The sequence below is a fragment of the Rhinolophus ferrumequinum genome, chromosome 24 (assembly GCF_004115265.2).
Source record: "Rhinolophus ferrumequinum isolate MPI-CBG mRhiFer1 chromosome 24, mRhiFer1_v1.p, whole genome shotgun sequence".
In the NCBI taxonomy this organism is placed as follows: domain Eukaryota; kingdom Metazoa; phylum Chordata; class Mammalia; order Chiroptera; family Rhinolophidae; genus Rhinolophus; species Rhinolophus ferrumequinum.
The window spans coordinates 28,593,045-28,618,418 of record NC_046307.1 but is presented as its reverse complement, the minus strand read 5'-3'; the positions used below and the strand labels follow the sequence as shown (position 1 = coordinate 28,618,418).

Below are 25,374 nucleotides of genomic sequence, written 5' to 3'. Positions count from 1 at the left end.
GAAAAAGACACATAGGGTACAGTTTTTTTTCTTTTTCTTAATAGTTTTTGTCATTTTTGTTCAGTGTAGGAATTAGATAAAACTGTCTTTAAATGATACTGAATATTTTAAGCTTTAACCCTGTAGTACTTTGTCTTACAGGTGCATGGTGAGTTGTCATTGCTTTTTTTGCTCTGAAGACAGACATCTAGAATAACCACTTTCTGTATTTCCTGACACTGGAAACAGACACCGTTTGGGATTCCTTTTATAGTTTCTTCAGCTAACGACTCCAGTGACCACTCAATTGTGGTCTCGTAGTAAATCAAAATTTCTTTGAAAGACTCAGCTCTGTTATATAATTGGAGATGTCCCACAAAGTCATCTCCCTTCCTAAACAGAAAATGAGTTTCCGTTGCCTTATATAATATGGACTCTGCCACCACATAGAATGCTCTTTGAAAATACAAGAATAGACCATTTTCTTCTCCTTTTCTTCCTCTTTCTCCTTCTTTTAAATTAACCCACAATTGATGAGACATACACAGAAGCTTCTGGCCGTGTCAAATCTGGTTAGTCAATCATGAAGAAAAAGAAAAACTACTTTGCAAGCTGTTCCTTGGAACTTACGGGGTCCTCGCATGGTTTGCCCTAGCTGGAATTTTGGGTCTCACTATGACTAAGGACAGTGCTCTCATTTGTTTACTTTCCATTTTAATAAAATAGAGTTAAAAAATAAAATCAGGGGAGGGCCCAGATCCTACTGGGAGTCCAGGCGAGGATCCTAAGGGAGGACTTCCAGGACCACACAGAAGCCCTCCCCAGCAGTCATCCCTGGGAAGCCCCAGGGCGCAATGACCACAGGCGCTGTGTCCTGGCTTCCACATCCAGGTCCAAGAGAGACTAGGACTTAATATAAGGATCATGACCTCAGGTGGACTGAGGGGAGGACCTAGAAGGAAAAAAAAAATGAATCAACTCAACCAACCCCATGATTCTATGGGGAGCAATGGATTCACAGCCTGTAGTTTGTTGCCGTCTTTGAGGCAGGGGGAAAGGAAATCCACCCTATTTTGGCTGGGATGCTTTTAGGTCAAAGTGGGGCACACAGGAACTTTTCAGTATGGCAGGTGTTGGCGTAGGTAGGGGTTCACAAAGGGCACCCCTTTGTCAGGCAGAGCTGACAATTTGCAAGCATAGGGCAAGGCCCAGCATTTTCCCCTCTGCCCAACTCAGGTGATGAAACTGCGGCATTGCCCAAGACTCTAGAAGTCAGGGCCCCCTTTCACCAACTCGAAGAAAACTCTTCCTCAGAAACTGGGGCCCCAATGTGTGCCAATCCTTGTAAAGCAGTTCACCTCGTCAGAGGCTAATGCCTCTCAAAACCAAGAACAATTAAAGCGAGAGTCTTTCTGAGCAACTGGGGAATTGAGCAAAATAAATCAGAAATCCTCAGCCTTGGCTCTGGAGGTTCGCCTCATTATGAGAGCAGATCTATTAGTCCTCTTGCCATTGTCTTTCATTTCTCAAGTGAGGTGATTCTAATTAAATTAATCTGCATGTCAATCTATCGGTGATCAATCAAAGAGCCTGAGGTCCCCCCTATGCTGCGGGGTGCTTGCGGCTGACAGGGGCTGATAATGGAGGAAGAAATAAACTGTTGAGCAAAGTTAATTAGTCAACATAATAGGTGGATTAAAGGGAGCTGGCTGATTGCTGTTTCCCATGTCAAAGCATGAGGTAGGAGCTGAAGCTGCAATTACAGACAATTATTATATTTGGTTGTAAGAGGTCGCATGAATAAACATATCTCTGTGGGTTTCAGTTTTAATCCTCTTCCCCATTTAATATAAGGAGAAGTGTAGGTCATTTCTTCTCATTGTCTTAGTCAAAATTCTCTGAGAAAAACACCTTTGCCTGTGTCCCTTCTGGCAAACTGGATTCAGAGTCAGTTTATGAGGTGGCCAGGGTATCTGAATGGTACCTTGGACCAGTGCCACCATTTTTTTGGCTTCGAAACACAGATCTAAGACTACTAATGAGCAGGGACTTTTTTTTGTGGGGGGTAATGAGGGTAGTGGTGATGATGGTAGTTTGGGGGGCTTTGGTCTGATTAACTGAACTAATGTGAGAAGAAAAACGTACAAGAAACCCTCAAAAGATACCTAGTAGCGAAAGCTGCATCCCAGCTCTCACTGAACGAGCTCTCACTCTTTTTCATTTCTCTATCCTCTTAACCCTGACACAGTGAGGGGGGAGAATATTTTAAAGATTCAAAAGATTTTTATTTGCATGATCAACTGTGATATCTGCTTGAGTGTCTAAACTGAAGGGTAATTTAGGTGAAACACAACCACCCTTGTGTAAAAAAAATATGCTAATAAAGATCCTCTTGTTAAAATTATGGTTAACAGTGTACCTTCTGCTGTATAACTATAAACTGTGCAATTTTACTTAAAACTGCATCAAAAGCGTTCCATGCCAAAGACCCACTCATCAATAGCTCCTCTTGTTAGACTTGTACAGCATAAGCACCAGTTATTATGTGAAATAGCTATGCAATTTTCTTCAGCTCCCAGCTGTTATTTATTTAACTTGAGTTTATTACCCGCCATGCTTTTATATTAAAATGTTCGCTCATTTTCTCTCTTCTGTCTCCAGGTCGTGGTGTCTACGACAGTCAACGTGGATGGCCATGTCCTGGCAGTCTCTGATAACATGTTTGTCCATAATAACTCCAAGCATGGGCGGAGGGCTCGGAGGCTTGACCCCTCGGAAGGTACGCCCTCTTATCTGGAACATGGTAGGCGAATCATTTTCATTGGTTGGCATTGCTACTTTAACTGTGAATTTATTTGGTTTCTTTCTTTCAACTTCACCACATTTTCTACCCCATTTCGAATTTCAAATGTCCTGTTGAACAATATTGAATGCTGATTATTTAAAGACAGGAAGATATCTCTGAGACCCGGACTTTCTAGTTGCATACGTAGTTCTCTACCCTGGAAATGGTTAATGTATCTTTCCTTCTTATTGAGAGACAGAGGGAGACCTCGGTGACTGCTTTTTTTTTTAAAAAAAAAAAAACACAAACTTCCACTTGACTAAAAAACAAAGAAAGGCCACGGCAGGGTAACAAAAATCAAGAGCCATTCTGAGTTTACAATTGACGTGGTGGCATAATGAGCTCCATCCTCCTTACAGTTCTGCTGGTGCATCTCTGTGACTACTACCTATTTAACTTCATTTAGGGATAAATTTCAAAGTCTAGGTCAGAGGCACTTTCTGACTATGAGGCCCAAACTACATGTTCCTCCTGTGCCCTGTGCATACCCCTCCTCTCATCACTACATGGCAGAGCTTGCTTTTTGTAGGTAGACTTTGGTGGGGAGAAATCATGTTTGTCTTGATTCTATGGCTAATCAATTGTGCCTTTGAGAGGGCTGGAGGAAACCAGGTAAAAATTTGAATAAAGAAAAATGAATGTCACTCAAAGGAACCATGGGCTGGATTGAGTGTATGTCTGAACGTTTTGCACTACGTGTATATGTGATGTATCTATCCGTACACCCTTCTGTCATCCATCCATCCATCCATCCATCCATCCATCCATCCATCCATCCAAGAAACAGTGACTGAGACCACTGGATACCGATCACTGTGCTAGAATTTCTTTAGTCTCCTCAAATTTAACTTTTAACTCATTTCCCCTACTTTACTTCCCAGTTGCCTTGGTCAGCAGGATTCTTTTTAAAAACCCTACCATGCAAATAACCACCCAACAGCCTGATTTTTCCAGGGGCCTTGAGCAGTCCATGATGTAGTTCATAAGGTAGAAAACTCCCTTCCTTGCCAGCATCCCAATTTAATAAACACACCACTACCACTACCATCATTTTTGCCAGATTTTTTCTCTGCTTAAGGAATACACCAACTGTACTTTTTATTAATTAGCCAGGTGTAGCTCTCTTAGAAGGGATTCTTCACCACATCCAGTTTTACAGTCTTTTTAAGGTAAACTGTCATCTTTCAAAAGCTGCTGCTTTATGGTTTCATTAGTGCAGGGATGGATGGACATTACTTTTTGTAGGAGGCCATTTGAAACACCTGTTCATTATTATGTTCCTCGTTCCATTTCTGTACTTAAAATTATTCTGATCCTCACTCTACAGTAATGTTGCCTTCTTGATACCTTTGGAGTCACTTAAGGCATATGACTAGAGATGTTTAGGTGAAAGGAAGAAGGAAAAACTCGGTAAATACTCAGTGAGCACAATTTGGAGATCACCGGATTAAAAACAAAAGCGTTGTTTTTGACTATGACTGGTTAGTTATTGTCCTGTCCGGGGACAGACTTGACCGTCACTTTGAAATATGCCAGTCATGGGTTCACAGTTTCAAAATGTGCTCCAAGTGTAGACCACACTCAGCTCCCATTCATTCCTGACTTTGGAAAACTGATGAGAGAGCTCATGACGCCATGCAAAAAAAACCACTTCCCTCCACCAAAAAACCCTAACACAAACCAACCATAAAAGAACCTGCTAGAAAGGACACATCTAGGGTATGAAGGTCAGGAACATTATTGTGCTTCATGATAAGGAGGGAAGAGTCTTGAAAAAAGAGTCAGGAAACCTAAATTTAATTCTTAGGTAGTTTCACCTCTAGTCTTTGTGTGACCTGGGACAAGTCAGCTTACCTTTCGGTAGCCTTAGATTCCTTCTTGACAAAACAAAGGTGATGACCTGCGGCAGTGGGGGTGGGAGGGTTAGTGGTGGTAGAAATGTGAGCCTTGGGTGGGGGCAGGTCACATACATAGGGGAAGTGGGCTGGGTGGAGACTGAAGAAGAAGGGCAAGTTCACGCTCTGCCGCCCCCAACCCCAGGCAGTTGTCACCAAGGGGAGCGAAAGCCCAGTGGGGCCAGATGTTCCATTTTGGCAAGAATTAAAACTCTTCTAATTTTTAATTGTTGGTAACTAATTACAAATTTTTTAAACCCTGAAGAGAGGAGAGGGGGAGGAAATGTCACTTAGGAAGAATATAGACCTAGGCTAACAGTTTTCAGTCTCTGGATTAAATATAGTTGAGGTATTTTCACTTCTAAGTGTACATACTAATATTTCAGTTGCAATTTCAATATTTTCTAAGTTTTAAGGACACTCTTTTATTTATTTTTTCTAGTTTATCAGGTCACAAATGGCCATGTTATTATTAGCATTACTATTCAAGAAAATGATGGCGTTTCACTGTTATTTCACTATTAATGGTTAGCCATCCCTGGAGATGTGGGTATGTCCTACCTCTTTCAGCTAGGGGGTCTCCCTCTCCCCAAAGCCTTATATCACTTCTCTCCAGAAGAATAAAAGGGTAGATACTTCCTTAAGGTTCTTTGTAATGACAGTAACATGGAAATCTGCTTCTTTGTAGAATGAATCAACCAACCACACATAACCACCCACTCATGTAGACACTTCAAGCTGATAGCTACATAAATATCTAGTCAGCAAAGGGTGACTTTGGGCTCTTTCATTGGTGATGTGTAGGAGGAGACCTAGACGCTAATTCATGTTGATGAGGGGAGATGGCAATACTTTATCTTGCCCTTGAAAACTCCTGTTTGAAATTGCCCTGTTTACCATGCCTCTCCCCTCGGCCCTCCACTCCCACACGCCCCCCTCCGACAACTGCTGCACAGTGAGGTAGCCAAGTATTTTCGCCTCTTAGGTGACCCATAGAAGTCTTCGTTTCCCTCATTCTGGCTTTTTACCATCTCATTTACAGGTAGCCTGAATTATTTTGAGCGACTCTGCTCATCTCTATTTATATCTTGCTTGTCAGACAGTTGGAGGAAAGTTCCTTTTGTGGTTCAATCTTTCTGCATGTAAGAGAGATAGAGGCCATGTTTACATTCGTGCCGTCTTCCCTGTGTGACCCCCAAACTCACAAATATTTGTGCTCAGCTACCTGTCCCTGTGTTTCATGTGGGAGAGTTGACAAAGGCAAATTTATTTCATAGAGTCTTGCGTGGTCCAAAGAGGGTGAATCCCTGTACGTTGTAGCTCATGTTATTGCTCTCCCCCTATTTAGTCTTCATTCATAAATACCAAAGTTTTCTTCGGTAGAATATTTATGGGAGAATTTAAGCAATAGCTTTATGGAAGATGTACTACCGGGGTGAGAGTCAGCCTCCGAACCTGACAGCTCTCAGGGTTCTGATTTTCGGAAAAGCATAGGAGTGGGGCCAAAGACGCTGACTTGTCATCACCCACAGGAATGTACACATACAGCTCTGGCTTGTGTGCCCGCTCTGTCTTCCTGTCACTTGGGCACATTCCTGGGGGCTGTGTGCTGGGGATCAAAGGGCTTGGCAATGTTGATATTGTCATTGTTCGCCTGAGTTTCAGGTTGTGTTTACTTGACTTTGAGGCCAGTCGTTGGCATCAGTTTCTCTATTTTTCCTCCACCCTGGGGCAAAATGCGGTGCCCTCACAAAGCTATGGCGCAGGGACCCTGTCGGCGTGCGTGCACTAACACTTTATTATCTAATGATCTAATATGCAGCGAGGCAAAGTGCTGGTGCTCATCATCCTGACATAGAATGCCGGGAGAAGTGACTAAATTACTTTATGTACCATTAGCGCTAGCAGCTATGGTGAACTCACCGGCAGCATTTATGCAAATGCCTGTGAATACACTCTGGTGGCTTTGTCAGGAAGCTGTCTGACAAGCAGTTTAAATGCTCATTTTTTAGGGGACTTTTATTTTGGCGTACATGTGTTTTTCTCCCTTCCTGTCTTCTTCTTCCCTCCACTCTCTCCCTATTTTAGGCTCTTAGAGGACTTGCCTCCTCCCTGGTCACTGGGGACACCTGAGCGGGTCAGGGAGCTCAGCTGGCCATCAGTAGGTGCCCTTTCTGGGAGTGGGGGTTAAGGCCTCAATCTGGTGTTCTTCAGATTTGGGGATATTTTTATTGTTATGAATTTGTACAATCTTCATATTTATTTGGAAAATCAGTAGAACTATTAATCAAGAGTTTTTAGAAGATGAACATTTTAATAATGTTCATGAGTTCTGACCTGAAATTCTACTTGGTTTCTTGGCTTCAATACAGATGCTTTGAAACACCCCTGCTTTTTGAAAGTGGAAAATGATGCAACTTTTACGTCGTGGGCATCAGACACGAGTGAATTAAATTTCCCTTCAGAGTAATTATAAAGATTGAGATGTGAAGTATAAATGTGTCAGGATCCCCAAATAAATCAAATCAAAACGAAAGTGGGGTTGGGTCCAACTAAAATGCTTTGCAGAAGAAAGAGTGGTGATAGAACCCCTGAGTCCTTCTCCTTGCTCTGATTACAGCGTTCTAGATACAGAACCAGATTTTCACCACCATCAGTTGGGTCTGAACTTTTCATTGTAGTGCCCCCTCCCAGCTGTCCCTGGCAATGTGGTGTTATTCTTGCTCTTTAGCATCTGACCTTCTTTAATCCTTTTGCCCCAGACAGAAGCGGTGTTTGCTTGCGTTGGTTGCCCCTGGGTATCCAACCCCACGGTCTCCGTGTGCCCAGCAGCACTTACATTTGTTGTTTTATGGACACGTGGAGAAAGATGGTTCAGCCTTGGGGAGATTACTCCTGGAGAGAGAGAGCGTAGAGCTTCCAAATAGAAAGGAGAGGCCTACCCTTCTCCCTTCTGTGTTATGAGACCCTAACAAGTAGCTAGTAAATATCAGGTGGCCTTAACAGAAGGAGGATCAGGCTGTCGGACAGGACAGCTGGGTTCTGGTCCTGACTCTGCTTTCAACTAGCTGTGTGACTCTGGGAAGTTTACTTTGCTTTTGTGGCCTTAGTTTTGTATGTGTTCAGTGAGAGCTGGGTTGGGCCATCTCTAGACCTCTTTGTAGCATGCACTAGTTTTTGGCGCTGTGAACTGAAGCCACTGACACATGCCTTCCTTAGTCTGGCACCTCCTTCAGGAGGTACCTTTGGAGCAACAGGGCTTCGGGAGAGATCACTGACTGTTTCTGGTATAGCTCTTTCTCTGAATCTCCAGCCAAGGAATACAGTGTCAGAAAGGTGGACTTCCAATGCTTCCTTCCTCCATTCATTCATACTAAGCATCTCCTCCATGCCAGACACTACGGTAGGTGTGGTAGCCCAAGGCAGACGCAGTCTGTGTCTTCACAGAACTTCTGATGTGAACAGAGATGAAAGATATTAAACACAACTTACAACTAGGTCATTGGAGTTGTGCATAAAAGAGGGACCATAAAAGGGGTGAGGAGGAGGGAGGTGTTAGGGAAAACTTCTTTGGGGAAATGACATTTATGCCAAAACCTAAGAGATGAATAAATTTTCACCAGGCAAAGGGGATGGAAAGAAATTCCCAGGCAGAGGGAACAGCATATACAAAGGCTGTTGCTTAGGTGAGTTCAAGAGACCCAGAGAGACTGGGATGGTTCCTGTTGCTCCCAGCCACTGGCAAGGTGACGGGAGACGAGCCTGGGGTGCGTGCTGAGAAGCAGATCACGCAGGCCCACGTGGATGCTCAGGTCACCACTGTCTGTGGCAGTGGTGAATGGTGTGGGGGACCAACCAAACAGGGCTTTGATGAACTCACTTTCAATGACATGAACTGCTAGCGTGCCAGGAGAGCCCAGGGCAAGATTGCTTATGACTTCACGCTTCCCTGCCAGCCTTTAGAAACTCAGCGGGGAATTGGCTGTGCCTTGAAGCTGTCCCCCTGATCACTTCTCATTCTATCAATAGTGCATGTGTTCAAAATAGGAAGAAAGTCAAGCCTTCTTCGAGAGTTCTTTTTCTAGATGGCTTTGGCTTGTTCATTCACTTTTTTCATAAGTAGCTTAGAGAGAGTTTACCCACTGACGTCTTTTTTGCGCTCGTAGAGACTTACCTTTTCAAGGCCTTTAGACTGGAGGGCGGCTCATGTTATTGGAACTGTGAAATGTATATTACTTGTCTGACCCCAACAGAATTAAAATTGATGAGTGAAAATAAATTAAACAAAGAGAAACGTACCCTCCCATTTTCTCTCTCCTCTCTCACCCTGGTCAATGACTGAGTCACAGCTCACGCTGAGTGAATAGCCAATGAAGTATGGAAGGCCATCTAATATATCTCCTCGTTTTCCAGGGAAGGAAACTGAGACCCAGAGAGGGGATACAACCTGCTCATACTCACATAGCTAGTTGCTGTCGAAATCCATTTAGTGTTCTCTACTCTTGTCCGTGATATGCTGGATGGCAAGTGTGGATTTTGGGGCTTGCACAGCTAACTGGTTGCTGGGTTACACAGGATGTGGGAGGACTGGGGATCCACCCCTGATGCCTAGGCTGATACAATGCTGGTTGGCTTAGGCTTGCAGAGCTCTGTGGGAATCCAAGGATCACGAGGAGAATGTCTGTGAAATCTCTGCAGCTTCCTGACAGAAACCAATGGGCTTTACACATAGACCATGGCCCTTCAGGGGACTGGTTTTGGTGCAGAACTCCAGCCAGGCCCACTTAGGCCAGAGCATTTTGGTGAAGGGTCCAGGCTAAGTAGAAAAAATATCAGCATCATCTTTTGTTACTGAGGAAGTATGTTGCATCTTATCAATTGATTTTTCTACTTGAGAAAGTGAGACAGATGCAAGAACAGAACACGAAGGTTAAGAATATCCAGATGTGTCCTAAAACAGAGCACGAAGGCCACAGATTCTCAAGCATCCAATCAGGCCTTTTTCTTTGAGCAGTGGGGAAGATGTCTTTTGTCTTCCTTTGCGATAGAAAGGACGCGGCAAGAAGTCAAGGTAATGAACAAGGATGTAAGTGAAGACCGATTTCCAGTGTATCCCCTGAGTAATCCATAAAGTAGGTAACACCAGAAATCCTAATGCTGGGGACTTGGTAGCCAGCAAGCTTGCAGCGTCACGTAAATTAAGAGTTCATGAGCCATAGGTCATTACTAAGCCGGTGATCTACGTTATCCTTATTTAAATATGACACCACCAACTGCATAGCTGGCAAAGGGGATATAGTGCTGAGACATTGCTGCTCTGCTTATGGGTGAGCAGGCCAGGTAGTAATTATTAGTGTTATTATTATTGCTATGATTGTTATTTTTGGACTAGTATCAACTAACATTTTTGGAGCATTTACTATATGCCAACACTGTGCTGGCACATATCATTTTATTTATCCCATCAAATCCTTCCACAAATCTACTGAGCTCTAACTATTATTATCCCCATTTTACAGATGAGAAAACTGGGCTTTAGAGAGGATCAGTAACTTAGTTACCCAAAACCACAAAACTGGTCAGAATGAAGACTCAGTGAGCCCTTGTTATGCTAGGCACACAGTGCTATAGGCAGCCCGTTGTAAGATGAAGAAACTGAAGCTAGGAGAGGTTAAATAACTTGCCCAGAGATGCACTGCAAATAAGTTGTAGATCTAGTGTTCAAAGCCAGAGCACCTTACTTCGGAGTCTGTACCCCCTACTATTTGCTCTACACCGTGTGCTTAAATTCTTTCCATCTCCTATCCCACTGTTCTCATTTTTTTCTCAGTACAAGGAAGGCAATTATGCTGGTGTCTTAAATATACCTTTCAAAAGTTAGCCCAGACCATATCTTTTTCTTTTTTTTTCTGGTCGGCATACTGTGTATGTTTACCTTATAGTTCATTTTCCTTCAACAACCTATTTTGCCCATGGCTATACCACATTCTGCTAGTCAAATAAAGAAAATGCTGGTTTTATTTGATGACTGGTATGTTGTCTGTGGGGCTGGCAAGATAAAAAGGAGGCTGATAATATTTTTATTTATTTGCAAGGATGTTCTAACTCATCTCTGTAGAAATCATATGTTGGCCATATGGGCTCCCTGGCATGTATGCAAGGTAGAGAAAAAGGAGACCATGAGAAAACTGTGAGATTGTGAGTTAAGAGACTGTTATAATGCTGAAGAGTTACTAAACCCCATGCTGCAAATAACATGGGAAACTGATAGGGATTTGAAGAGGCTGTTTTATTATATGAATTTCTTGACAAACCCATCGACTGTGGAAAAGTTCCAGTATTTGGTACTTTGTGTGACCTAATAAATGAGTGAGCCACACCTAACTCATTTTAATAAGCACAAAGTGTGTAGGGAGTGGGGTCGGGGAGGAGAATGGTGCTTTCTGCTTATGTTTTGGACAGAAATGACAGACTTTTTAAAAATCTAATTTTTTATCTTACATTTGGTTACAAAGCATCATGATTCCAGTTGTGTTTATGTTCATAATTGATTGTTCCAAACCAAGGGCCTCTTTCTACTTACTGGCCACAGGACCTTTCCTCCTGAGAATTTCAGAGGATTCAGATGAGGTGAAGGTGCAGATGAAAGCTTCTCCATACTGGTCATTAAATCTCCTTAAGATGAGATATTTAAGGGTAGTGTGGCCAGAGTGGATTTGAAGCATTTTTGTCTGAACATTTTCAGTTATACATGTAGAAGTAAATAAAAATAGAGCACTGCCACTACCTTGCTACGTGACCTCCAGGATGTACTTGGATTTCTTTGGGCCTCAGTTTCCTCATCTATTAAAGGGGTTAGGGGAGCGGCTTGGTAGAGCCCTTTGAGCTGTGATGATTTGTTATTTGAACCCTGCTGATTCTGTGAGAGGTTGCCTATCTCTTGAGGTGCCACACACACACTGCCTTGGTCAGTGGCCACCAAAATGCCATGGTGATGGTCATTCTACAGGACAGACCTAGCGCCAACTTCCCTTCACCTTGGGCATTTCTGCAGGAGGTTAACAGTGGGTTCCAAGAGGCCTGGAAAAGCCACACAGGGTGGCACACGTGGCAGGTAGCTCTCATCTGACATTCTTCTCTCTCCTTCAGCTGAGATGTTGTAGTATCAAATCCACTCGATGGTTAGCAATGAGCTTTTAGACTAGGTTTCCCCATGTAGTATGTGACATGATTTTAGGTGAGGATGGGGGATTTTTTAAAAAAAATAGTTACATGTCTTTTTTAATGCAAAAGGAAAAAAATATATACGTAAAATTACTCCAAAGTCATGATCTCACAGCTATTGTTGCTTAGGGCAAGACTAAAGAGAAACTAAGTCAATCTAAACAGAATAGCAACTAAATAATAAGTCGTAATAACCTAAGTGTGGTTCTGGGATGAAGCTAAACCGGGACTGAAGTTTGGGAAACACTGTTTTAGAGTTGTTCAAGGTTGGGGGAAGTCATTCCTTCACGTCACCAGGAAACAGTAGGACCTTGGGAAACACGTTTTTTAAGGAGTCAAATACTGTTTTGTTAAAAGAACATCTTTATAGCTCAGTTTACTGTTAGAATAGATTTAATGTCCTCATAGGATTTTAAAAATGAAAACATCTCCTAAGCTGTTAACTCTGTTTTTCTTTTTAAGCAAGTAGTGTCTGCATGTAGCAGAGGAGAAATTAGTGTGGAAAGGAGAATTGGCGTCAAGGGAGAGAATCAGCCAGGGTCCACCCAGGCAGCACATTATGATAATATATACGGAACCAGCTGGACACTGAGCAAAGCTGACATTGTGTTGTCAGGGGCAGAATCACCCATCAATTTCCAAGATAGGATTTGAGTTCAAATGACAGAAGGAGCAGCAACTGTGTTGAAACTGATGCATGGGGGAGGGGTGGGGCAGGCAGGAACCAGCCAGGCCTCAAGACAGGAAGTGCTGGTACCTCCGGAAGGGGGTGGCTCTGTTTTCTCATCTGGCTGCTACCCTTCCTTCTAACCTTAACATCTGTCAGCAAGATCCACCTGGGCTCTTGCATGATTAGAGCCCACTGCAGGGGGGGCGTACTGGTTCTAATTTTAACCCCCAAGAGAATGGAGTGTCTGCAGCTGGAACGGGGGCCAGATAAGCTTCGGAAGCCCAGCGTGGGTGTAGTGGCAATTGTTAATAACCACTGGAAGACTTCTCAACTTTTAAGCTACTCTGTTTAGTTCCTTACTATCTTAACAACTCTGATCATTCCTCTTTAGGTCATTGGCTTATTCGTCCTTTCAATCATTCATCTATTTAACATATATTCATCGATTGCCTACTATATTAGACAATAGGGATGCAGAGGTAAAAAAGGCGAGGACAGTTGTTGACACCATGAGTTTTATAGTGTGTGTGTGTGTGTGTGTGTGTATTTGTGTGTTGACGTTCAGCAAATACTTGCACATAGAAGTTTTCCAGGTGCAGTGAGGGTAAGCATATCCAGGAGAAATGCAGACGGCTAAGCGAGCTTTAAACAAGGGGACTCTGCCCGGTCTGAAGAATCAGGGACTCTTTAGGAACGAGTAACACTTCATCAAGCAAAGAGGAAAGAGCATTTTAGGCCCAGGGGAAAGCCTGCCCAAACTTGCATGTGGGCACCAAATATCAGAAGCTTGGGGGAGGATTAACAAAGACGGTGATTTAGGTCTGAGATCCATTTTTGAGAAAATAAATTTGGAAATTTCTCCTAGGTTGGGTTCTCTTTTACCTGGAGATGTGGATTCAATGTAGTTTCTTAATCACAGGCTAACAGAACTCTTTGCCCAGTAAAATGCTCGCTTTAGACCAATGTTGAGACTAGAGTAATGATGATTTTGCTGTTATGATAACAGCCTTTGCGCATTTACTACCATCAGGTTCAGTGCTAAGCACTTTGTATCATCTCTTTTAATACTCTTAACCACCATAGGAGGGCACTACCATTCTTCTCTCCATTCAGCAAACAAGGGAAACTGAGGCCATCCTTCAAAGATTTGGTTGTGGCCAAACAGAGAAAGAGTTACGTTTTGTATCTGCAGCGTTTGGACCTCCAAAATAGCTGACACAAGGCAGTCATCGCCACTGTTCTTTTCCACTGTTTAGTCAATGCTAATCCCCTCACATTGGACTTCAGAGGTAGAGAGAAATTCTCCTGCTATTTGATCACGTAATATAATTCCTGCTTCAATTGAAGCAAATTGACGACGTTACTCAAAGGCAAATTGAAAAGCCAGATCTGTGCTAAATCCCCAGGGAACGTTAGTTGGCATGTGCAGTGATATATGGGAAGGTGCTTTTCTGGGTTAAGATAAAAAATCCTAGTATCACGTCACGCTATCGGGCACCCCATCTCATCTCCCTGTGCCAGCCCTGCAACTTGAAATACTCAGTGGACAGAAATGAAACTTTATAGAAATTAGGTGATCATCATCCTTATCAGATGAATATGATGCCATCAGTATGATTTTAGCATCCTCAGAAAAAAAGAGATTTACCTGGAGAGGAGCAGGAGAAAGTCTGAGGCATGGATTGTAGGACTTTTCTGCCAGCCTGCCTTGGGCAAGTTGGCTGGGAGATGACCTAGTAATTAAACTCCTGCTTAAACGTATGCTGCTGGTCAGTCATAATAGAGGCTCCAACAGACATGGGAAACCAGACGGTAACCAGAGAAGGAAAAGAAAAGTGAAACACAAAAGTAACACTCTTGAGCCCACAGAACACAGAAATAGATCTGAATTGGCCAAATACTTATCTGACCACTAAGCATGAAAGCAGAACCAAAGCACAAATACATTTTTATCCCAGTCTGTGAAATTAATCAATATTTTATATGCAAACATATCCTCTTGTGTTGCTGGCTTATTTAATTGACAGTTGCAATCTGCAGGACACCAGTTGTTCAAACCCACATTCTTCACTCGTCGTTCTGGGGAGACACGGAGCAGAACTCAGGGAACAGAGGCACAGACGCTCTCAGGTCTGGGGCCTCTTCTCAACCCATCAGTTTCTTTCATTGACCTTGTGGCAAAGTAATACAAATTTCAAGAGAGGAGCATATGTAAAGTACTCGTACGTACAAATATTAGTAAACTTTGGCTGTTATTTAGAAAACTGAGAAAAGTTCACGTGGTTATAAATTGAGAACTTTCTTTAATTCTTTATTATTCTTTGTCTACTTCTCTTTTGAGCACAGCTGGGAAGCCAACAATCAGGAGCACCTACTATGTGCTGAGCCCGAGGCAGACACTTTTAGGGATGTTATGGGTGAAGGGAATGTGTCCCAGCAGTCCGAATGTATTTTATCATTTCTTAGTAGAAGAGGAAAATATAGTTTTAGTCATTCTCTGCTAAAATCTTCTGGCTGAATCATCAAACCAGCCATGTTCTTCCAGTAACTATAATGTGCAACAAATCTATAAAGTTAGACCTCAGATTCTTCTACCTTTCAACTTTGGCAGAATCCTAGAAACTCTTTGATTTGGTTAGCTAAAGCCTGTGGAATCCAACCCTTGCTGTTCAAAAAAAAAAAAGAGATTGGGGAAAATGTTATTAAGGTACTGTTTTATGATAACCTATTTAATCAATAAACTTTTATTATTTTTTTTATATGTGCAAAATTCTTTAATGAACACCATTGAGATGGATAATGTCCAGGTTGAAAAATGAAAGTTAAGGGGAACTACACTGCACTTTAAAAATGTAGGTTCTCATAGTGCTGCTATCACTTGCGTTAGATGTTCAAACTCTGTGTTTAGCAGCCCAACTTGTAACAATAGAAAAGCTTCTCAGCCTGAAGTCTGGCAGTATTTGCAATGTTCCTATGTTTAAATTGGCACCTGCGGTATTGTATTAGGATGCCATTTTTGAACTTGGAAATAGAAGAAGGTAGAGAGAGATTTTACTATAATTCATACATGGGGCTGAGTCTTAGGGGGAAAATAACTTTACTTGGAAATAGAGTAGTAATATTCTGTAAAGTTAATAAATATCCACCCTCTATCTGGGGAATAAGGAATTGCACAACTAAGATTTTATGGGACGTTGGCTGTGTTTATATGATTAAAGTGAATATTTTAGCCAAACTGAGCAGAAATTTTAAATACTAAAATTGAGGGGCAGTTTGGGTATTTTAAATATTTGACTTTATCAACTGACGTGGACCCTCAAAGTCTCAAGTTCAAGTGAGTCTCTGAGATTAAGTGACCTCATTTGTAAAGTGAAATTCAGAATAACATCTGCTTACCTACTCCTCAGGGTTGACGTTAAGAATAATTGAGATAATATATGGGCAAGCCCTTTGAAAACTTAACAGTGCTAGTTAATTATCACGTATTGGTTAAGTGCAGAGTCTATCCAGTTTGTGAATAAATGAAGTCCCTGAACACAGCTACATATCCAGCTATACCCATAAACACATACATACATCAAGATCAAAGTTCAAGTAAAAGTGCAGTAAGTGACAGATGAAAAGGAAAGACATGAAGAAGTTCACTGAAGGGTTAGTGTTTTGTAGACTGGGATGGAAAGAAACAGCTTCACATAGAAGACCAGTGTTTTTGGCAAACTACTCTTTGGATGCGAGTCAGTGGTACAATCTTCCTGAAAAAAGAAAAAAAGGTGGGGATGTGCGAAGTATGCTTGGAGACAGTGGATTTGGAGAGCCTGTCACCATCATCTTCATTTTCTTCCTCCCCTTCTTCTCTCTCCTCCATCTCCTGCAACTCCTCATCTTCTTCATTCTCTCTCACGTTTATTCATTGCATACTCTGTGCTGAGCTCTGTACACATAGATTAACTCACGTAATTTGCCCAGGCTCGTAAGTGGTGAGGCTGGAATGTGAGCCGAGGTCTCCTGAAGTCAGAGCCAGTGGCCTTAACGCCTGCCGAGTCCTGCCTCCACTTTGCAGTGGTGTGGAATGAGATTGAGGGAGAATTGGCCAGACTCGTAAGGGTGGACTTGATCCTTAGGCTAAGGGGAAATACCACAAAGCTTTTGAGTAGGGCAGTCATGTTTTGAAAGCTGGCATCTGAAGAAGGTGAATCTGGGTTTTGATATGTACAGGGGACTTTGCACATAATTAAATCCAATAGTAAAATGAATCACAAACAGGCCACTGTGAGTGTTTGCTCTTTGCAGTCCAGACTGAACAGCTCAGACCCCAAAGAGCAATTGTTGAGGAAGCTGAGTCAGGCCTCATGCCGTTCAAATGGAAGTTGTGTTCCCACTCTCCTTTGCTCCTCTGTCTGGATAAATTCGATGATACACGTTCCGGTGCTTGTGACGTCACTGATCATCACCACGGAAACATCTGTGCTCTAACAAACACTGGAGTGCAGCGTCACTGAATGTGGCAGGGCGGAGAGGAAACTGGCTCAAAACGATAAGGCTCTCAATAATAAAAGTTCACTCAAATACATTAGCAGGAGCAGCCTCGGTCGTGGAGAGAAATATAAGCATCACTATTCTGAAAAGCACAAAGCAGGAGTTGTGCATTACTAAAGGTTGGGCAAGGTTGATTTTGAGATGCTGCTCACATTCAAAACACGCTTTCCTTAAAAAGTCACTATCTATGCTGTCGTGCACGATGACAATAGAAATCCTTCAGGAGCAGGGACTGCTTGTCTCCCAAACTGCTTATAGGAAACCTTCTGCATAGCAAGGGAAGGCTAGCTGGGCTCTTTTGTATTGTTCTGGGAGGGGCTTTGAACAATCAGAAGTAGAATTAATTGGCAGTGGTTGTGGTTTGTGTTTAGTGTTTAATGAGTCAGTGGCAGTATTAGTTATGTAGTCGCAGAAATTAATAAAAGATGATCCTTGGCCCTCCAAGGATTTATAGAAGTTGCACATGGGGTGGGGGAGTGGGGGAGAAGGATCAGATCATGGACTGCACCCAGAGCTAAAGTGTATATTTAGGTTCGGTTTGCATGGTGCTTCAAGAAACTATGTATTTGTTGCTTTACAAGTAAAGAGAAAAAGATTTTACATGAAAAGCGGGATTTGCAAATTCTGTTTCTATTCAGAAGAGCTGGTGGTGCTGGACCCACATTCTCAAGTGGCAACGATTAGGTCCAACTGAGCAGTTGTGTTCCTTTTGGGTGGGGCATATAGGCTACAATGAGCCCCAGTCCCCACCTTTCCCACAGTGTTGCCCCAGCCCATTTTAGTTACTCACCTTCCTGCCTGGCCCTAGGAGTGTCTGATTTTGTGACCATTGTTGGAGGTATTAGTGATTATTCCTAGCAGAGTTCCTGGCACGTGGAGGTCAGCCCATAAGTGGTAGCTCTGATTATTTGTTAACAATTAGAAGCTCAGGTATTTAAACATAATTCTTAGATTGGTGTGGTCCAATGGAACTTCCAGGAATGATGGAAATATTCTACCTCTGTGATGTCCAGTATGACAGTCACTAGTTACATGGAGCTATTGGCCAATTGAAATGTGGCTAGTGTAACCGAGAAAACTTCCTCTTAAAAAAAATTAATTAATTAAAAATTAAATGTCAATAGCTGCATGTGCTTAGTGGCCACTGTATTGGGCAAAGCAGATATAAGTAATGGGGTTGAACATCCGGTCAGAGTTTCCTTGTTTAACGTAAAATGTGCAGAATACACACTGGGGCTGTGTGTGAGCACATTCATTTTATAAGAGATTACTTATCATGAGCTTCATCACTCAGGATCACCTACTTCCAGAAAGGCAACCTCGCCTTATCACCCGACTAGAATTCTTGTCAATTTAAGGAGCCAAAGCCATAGATGCCTACCAATGAGAATAAATCATCTGCAGCTTGAATGGGAAGTTTTGCTGCTTTTGCCCCCTGACTGTCCAGTTAAGGGTACTGCATAAATAACTAGACCTGTGTGTGGCAAAGCCTACATTTTTTGATGAGCTGCTTTAACCTGCCAGTCACGATAGCAAAGAGCCAAGAGCAAGTGTTACCAATGGGACTGTGGAAAGCCGAGGGAACACTACTAGACTGCTAGAGGGATGTGATATTCTTAGAGCTGAGGCTCCATGGGCTGCTATCTCTTGTTTTTTCTATCACAATCATAGATAGGTCACATCTTAACAATCACATTGCCATAAACCAGCCACAAAGTAGGTTCTAAAAGATCCCTCTTTCTTGCAACTTATTCATTCATCTGCATGTTGTTTGCCTGAAAATTCTGACACTGACATGCTTTGCTGAGCCCAGAAGTCAGAGCCCTCCTTCCCTTCCTTTGTCACAGGGCTGGAAGCCCCAGAACCGTCTACCAGGCTCTGGCCTGTTGGTAACTCACCAGCCTCTGTCCTGAAACTTGCCCAAGCAAACTTTGCCAGCTAATAAATAACGTCACTGCTTCTAAGGATATATATGCACAGAAGGGCAAAACAAATGTCAGCCTGTTTCATTCAAGATGAAGCTCTGAATTACACTCCACCCCCCACCCCCAAAAAGCCTCCTTAAAAATATAGAAAACCTAATGGAAATGATAGAAACTGCGATTGGAGCTAATTTTATCAGATGATGATTAATACCAATCTTCTTTAGTGGGAAAAAAAAAAGAACAAAACATATGAATCTGTTGTGCTTGGATCATTCATCCAATTGGAATTATATATCATCTACTCTTATCCTCAGATTCTGCAGAGAGGATCCCAGGTCTCCCTTTTCTATTTTATGGACAAACATCAATGGACACCCCTATTATGACAGCAAAGTGAATGAGTCCTAGAATTCATTAGGAGGAGAGAGACAATGCCCTCTGACAAAAAAAAAAAAAAAAAAAAAAAAAAGTAGACTCTATATACTTTCAAATTCCTTCTTAGGAAAATTCTTCACAAAAATGTTTTCTAGAAAAAAGACCAAGCTGAAAGCAACTGAGACTAACTAATGAAATGTTAAATTATCTGCACGCATCTATGTTTTTCATGCTGAATTTAGTCCAGCTCCCAGACACAAGAAGGCTAAAAATTTATATTCAGATAAGGAAAGACAAACCTTGGCGAACAGATGGAGCAGAGTTCAGCATAAAGGTTTAATCCTATCAGGCCGATTCCTGTATGACCATCTGGGTAATCCGGCACACACATTCAAGGCCTGTTAAAAATACAGCTCCAGCCAAGGCTAACGTCACAGATTTTCCACTAGACTTACTCATACTTGCCTTTATGATTTTCCAGGCCCAGGACGATTGCTTGAAAATAAAGACTTGAGTATTCCTTGAAGAAGCAATGACATGTTTTTTCTTTCTTTCTTTTTTTTTTAACCTGAAAATTGTTTCCTCTTTATACAATATTGGGTGTCCATTTTTGGAAAGTTATTTTCATTTCCCTTTCTTCCTTGGCTTTCATATCTAGAACTTTTCTTACAAAAGGATAATAAGGAGAATTGGGCTAAAAATAATTTTGTACATGAAAGTTCTCCTTGTCAGGAAGAAAAAGAGTTATTTATTTATTGTATAATCAGAGGCAAGTGAATTTACTATTGTTGCAACAAATATTACAATTGGATCCATGAATAATTCATTTTGAGGATTCTCCCACCCTCCATGATAATTTTCCCCCATCGCTTTGCAGTGGTGTGGCTGACAATCAGAACAAGAGGAAAAAAAAGAGAAAAAGAAAAGAAATAAAGCTGATGGCAATATTTGCTGTTAGCTGCCCTAGGATTAATATTTAGTACATTTTAATTTTGGATTTGGCAGATCAAACATGAAGTAGAAAACAGTACATTCTCACTTCCTTGAGTTATAAAATTCTAAGCTTCTGCAGTGTTTTTAACAAACAATGTTTGCATATTACGAAACAATGCTGTGTTGTGTCATTAAATCAAAAAGCCTTCAGCAAGTCTTTCAAGTACAATTTAGAAGTTAACAAGTACATCAAAATGTCAAGATTTTTCACTGCTAAATTGTTAAATAACCCTGGGTAGTGAATCTGCACAGAGTTCTGGATCTGAGATAGACAAACTCAGAAATCCAAAAGTGCTTGTTCCAGAATGTTCGGATTACAATTGTTGCACCAGGATTTCTGTTTTTCCCTTGCTTGGATGCTATGTCCACTGATTGTTGAGGAATTTTGCTAATTCGGAACAGAATAAGAAAGCTGCAAAATAAACAGGAAGTAGACACAACTTAGGCTTGGGCTATATTTAGCAAATGGCATAGTTTGGAACTTAGCTATTGCGCTAAGTTTAGATACACTTAGATATCCCCACCAGGTTAACTCTGTCTTATTGTAGATGGGTGTTAGATCTCCAGTTCCATCTAGTGAACAGGAGTTTTGCATTTTCTCTTTTTCTGGGAGAGCCATTAGTGCTGTCAAAGCAAAGGGCTTTCTTGCCAAATGAAGTCACTTTGGAATAAAGGATGAAAAACACTTGAAATTCTTGATCTCCTCATTTAATATTTAATAGATTTAATTGCATCTGGTGTTGAGAAATCTCTATGTCATGGATTACATTTCTCTTCAAAATGACAAACACATCATCACATACGCACACTCACACACACAGTGTGGGGCAAAAAATGTAGACCAATAACAAAACACAACAAAATAAAAACCCTAATAAACAATAAAATGCTAGATGCATAAAGCAACTACTGGAAAAGATAAAGGCAGGCAGAAATAAATTTGGTAACTCAAGTTAAAGCAAGAGCACGGATATTGCGAAGCCTGCCTGCTACACTTTGTGCTAGGAAACTGTCCAGTTTGTTTGTATAATAGCTGCCGCCTAGGAGTCTATTGGGAAGGCAGAGTTCTGAACATGAAGTTTCCACCTGCTGGTGCTAGGGTTCAGGTCAGACATTATTGCTGGTTTCTAAGGCTTAGTTGGAGGGTGGGTGAACCCAGAAGAGATTTGTCCCCTGTCCATGGTGAAAATTCAGAGAGAGCCAGTCTTTCCACTAGGGCAAACCCTCTGTTTGTCCTCCTTCCTGGCCAATAGCTGCTAGTTGTCAGGATCAAAAAACACAAGTGTTGGTGCTATTGAGCTGTGTGCAGTCAGGAAAGTCATTTCACTCAAAAAAAAAAAAAAAAAAAAAGACACCAGCCAAAACAATTGTTCCCATTTAACAGGAAGAGCAGATATCTGTGTGCTGAGTCCAAGTGGAGGGACTTTGTGTCCCCATCAGTCTCTGGAACAGGCTTGCTCCCAAGTACAACCTCACCACAATCAAGTAGATAGATACAAGGGGGAAAGGCCTGATATTTTATGGGGTCATAAGTGTCCCGTAGAAACGAGTTGAGCTCATGGGTTTCGCAACATTTTCTGCCAAGTCTCAAAAATTTGGGACAATAACATTAAACTCAATTTCTCATTTCTGAGAAGATTGCCATTAATATTCATTCCAGGCAAATGAGAGCCTTACGAAAACATTCTACTTTGGAAGAGCTGATGCCAAATCCACCTCCTCAGTAAATTGAGCTGGCCATGTTAGCAAGTCGCTGGATTGGAAGTTCCTAGGAAAGTTTTACAATAAACTACGTCCTCTAGAATGATGAGACTATTGGGTATTCTAGTGAAGAAACAAACTGGTGAATGGGGAACTGGTGACATCGCTGGTTATTATTATTTCCGAGCAACGAGTGTGCTCTGTGCCTGGCACATAGGAAAATGACAAAACACAAGTAGGCACTTAACGCATTTTGCCAGAAGTCTGTGAGGTGGGCACCTTCGTGGAAACTACTGCTTAGAAAGGACAAATGCCTTAGAGAGGGTAAGTGACTGCTTCAAGGTCACTCTGAGTGGTGTATGTAGAATTGAAATAGCTGGAGCTCTTGCCCATATTCAAGTTAGTATAAATAACACTGAATGTTAAAATCAACTTAACATAATTGCATCTTTCTGTCTTTACTCAGAAGCCAGTAAAGGCTAGTGCCGGCATCTTCATCTCCACTATAAGCCCCAGTTATTTGCTGTGGAAAGGCTCGCTAATAGGGAGTTCTGGGTAATAGCATGCCGGGAAAGGAAAGTTGACATCTTTTTCGTTTCCATTTCATAGAAATGGAAAATAACCTTATATCCACTTTATTGGAATTTCACCTAGAGATTTAGAATAGGATCACAACATTTCTAAATTTGTGCATTTTGCCAACGGATTGAGTGTTGTTTCCCCAGTGCATTTAAATACAGGGATGGAGAGAAAAGCCAAACAATGTGTCTCCAATGAGACTTCCATCATGGGACATCAACTGTTGCAAAAGCCTCATTTGGGGGATAAAAGATGGTAAAAGCTGAACCCGGATCATCTATAGTTACGCCAAACAAGTGAGGTATTGATCACAGCACAAAGAGATTTCTGAGGCAAAAGTAAGAGCAGCCCCCAGGCCCCTGCTGATAGCTGCACACACCACTAATTCACCGCAATGGGCAGGCACCTCTGAGCTCAATTAACCCTTATTCCCAAGGCCACCCATAAACCCCGAGGTAAACATGGCTCTCCTGGCCCTTGCTTTCTATCAATGAAATAGATCATTTCCATTGGAGGCTGAGGGGCGATTCCAGCTTATAAATTCACCTTGCTAATAAAGAGCCTGATGTTTCCAATGCGAGTGAGTAGGCCCTGGAATCTTGTAACATTGATTCTGTAAATCAGAAAATTTTAAACTGCTAGGGCCTCTGTGATTTCTTCTGCCTTCCGTGGCTGTTGGGAGGAAATGGAAGCACTCGGGAGGTACAGCAGGTGACATCAGTGTCCCCTGGTGCAGTTGTCTGCACACAGAACATTAGTTGTTAAATATGTACTGGAGGCTGAACCATTTCTTCCCTCCCCTCAACCCCCCTCATTCTTCCCTCTCTTTTCCTCCCCACAACCATTGTTCAGAAGCAAATTGGAAATCTGGTAATTAGGCCCCGACTCACAGTGTCGTATTAGAGTCCCGAGCCAAAGTTCAACACCCTGAAATGAAATTTAAACCAATTAATCTGTTAGATTTTTATCGCTTGTCCGTGTTTTCTCAGCAATTCCCCCAGCACGTGGCCTTTGATCAACTCTCATACAAACGCTAAAATGTGCGCCTGCTGTTAGCAAGATGGGAATGACATTAGCATGGCGCTCGTGAAACAATCAGAGCAGAGACACCCTCAAACAGACAGGGCATAGTAATATTTAATAAAAGCGCGCACACCATCTTCAGATTAGCATTTCGTGCCTTGCAGTACCTTTGGGAGAAGAGCTTTTATTTGTGGAGTGATCATTATTATAACAAAGAAGAGCTACCTAATAATTTCCACTTTAACTCTGCAATGTGCCAGGAGCATTTCAGAGCCATTATGCTAAACTGTGGTAGGGTAATCACATCTTTGTCATAGTTTGAAGGAAGGAAAATCTCGACTTTGGTGGCTGTTGGGGGTGGGGGGGAGAAGTAAAAAGAAAAAAAAGAAAAAAAAGAGGCAAAATAAAAATACCCCAAACTTTTATTTTTAATGAGGTTTACAACCAGGAACTGGCTTGGTGTCCTTGTGGATACCTAGAATGTGAAAATTCATTGGTAAGGAAGAGAGAATATTCTATTAATTAAATCAAGATTTGGCTGGTAAAAGTGGTTTTGTGTTCAACCACCCTCCCCTCTCCCATTTCAAAATAGTTTCTTGGAGATAGAATTGTATTGATTATTATACTCTCGGGCTGGATTGAATTCTTTTATAATAAATCTTTCCACCTTCAAATTCCCCTGGATACTTCCACTGTGACTATATTGAAAACTCGCTCTCCTTGTTGTCCCTCTGGACTTCTCTGGATATCCTGAGTGAAAGAAAAACAAGTCATTGGCTATTTCAGATGTTGTCTGAGCTCTCAGAGAAAACTTACCTCAAAAGAAGAGGGACGGAGAGGCTCAGGGTCTGTTATTCAGCAAAGCCAGGCTTTTTAATATCAATTTGCTTTAAAAAGCACCTTTGGCTCTCACAGAGCTAAGTGATCTGCTGTTACTTATTTTTTTTATTATTGTAATGTATTACCCTTAATATGTGCTCATGGAAAAAATTCAAACCCTACCGATAGCTACAGAGTAAAATTTAATACTCTCCCTTCTCTTTCAACGCTACTCTAGTCACATTCATTTTTCATATGGACCCACAGAGAACAGTTGGTATACATCCTTCCAGACCTTTGCTTGTCATACCTGTTCATGTGTAACCACTCACACACACTTATGCACATACAGGCTCATATATGTCATTGTTTTAACTAAACAGGTTCACACAATTCTCTGGACTACAAATTGCTTTTTTTACTAATGTATTTTGACATCTTCCCATGTTTGTTGATAGAATTTTTTTTCATCCATTCTAATGACGCTCCTAATATTCTATAGTACGGATGTACCATAATTTATTTAACCACTCTCTTATTGGGGGCACCAAGACTCTTGGATAATTTACTGGCAGTACTGCTGTGAACATTTGGGTACCTGTAGTTTTGGGCATAGTGGCAAATATTTCCTGGGCTGTTTTTAGTCTGGCATGTTTGTTTGTAACTAGTATAACTCTATGAGTTAAATCTACCCATAAATATTTTGTTTAGCCAACACATTTAAAATATATATATATATATATATATATATATATATATATATATATATATATATATATATATATATTGAATGAGTTGCCAACATTTGAA

The 25,374-nt window shown here is 41.6% G+C and overlaps 1 protein-coding gene across 10 annotated transcripts in view; it reads left to right on the top strand.

Moving 5' to 3' along the window:
- EBF1 (EBF transcription factor 1) overlaps positions 1 to 25,374 on the top strand; it is a 379,176-nt gene that overhangs the window by 252,195 nt on the left and 101,607 nt on the right. For 6 of the 10 annotated variants that reach the window (XM_033096242.1, XM_033096243.1, XM_033096246.1 and 3 more), the window contains exon 8: positions 2,641 to 2,782. In XM_033096242.1, the coding sequence (XP_032952133.1) occupies positions 2,641 to 2,782 (142 nt within the window). The remainder of the gene's footprint in view (positions 1 to 2,640; positions 2,783 to 25,374) is intronic. The other 4 variants (XM_033096250.1, XM_033096245.1, XM_033096249.1 and 1 more) reach the window with 1 other exon arrangement.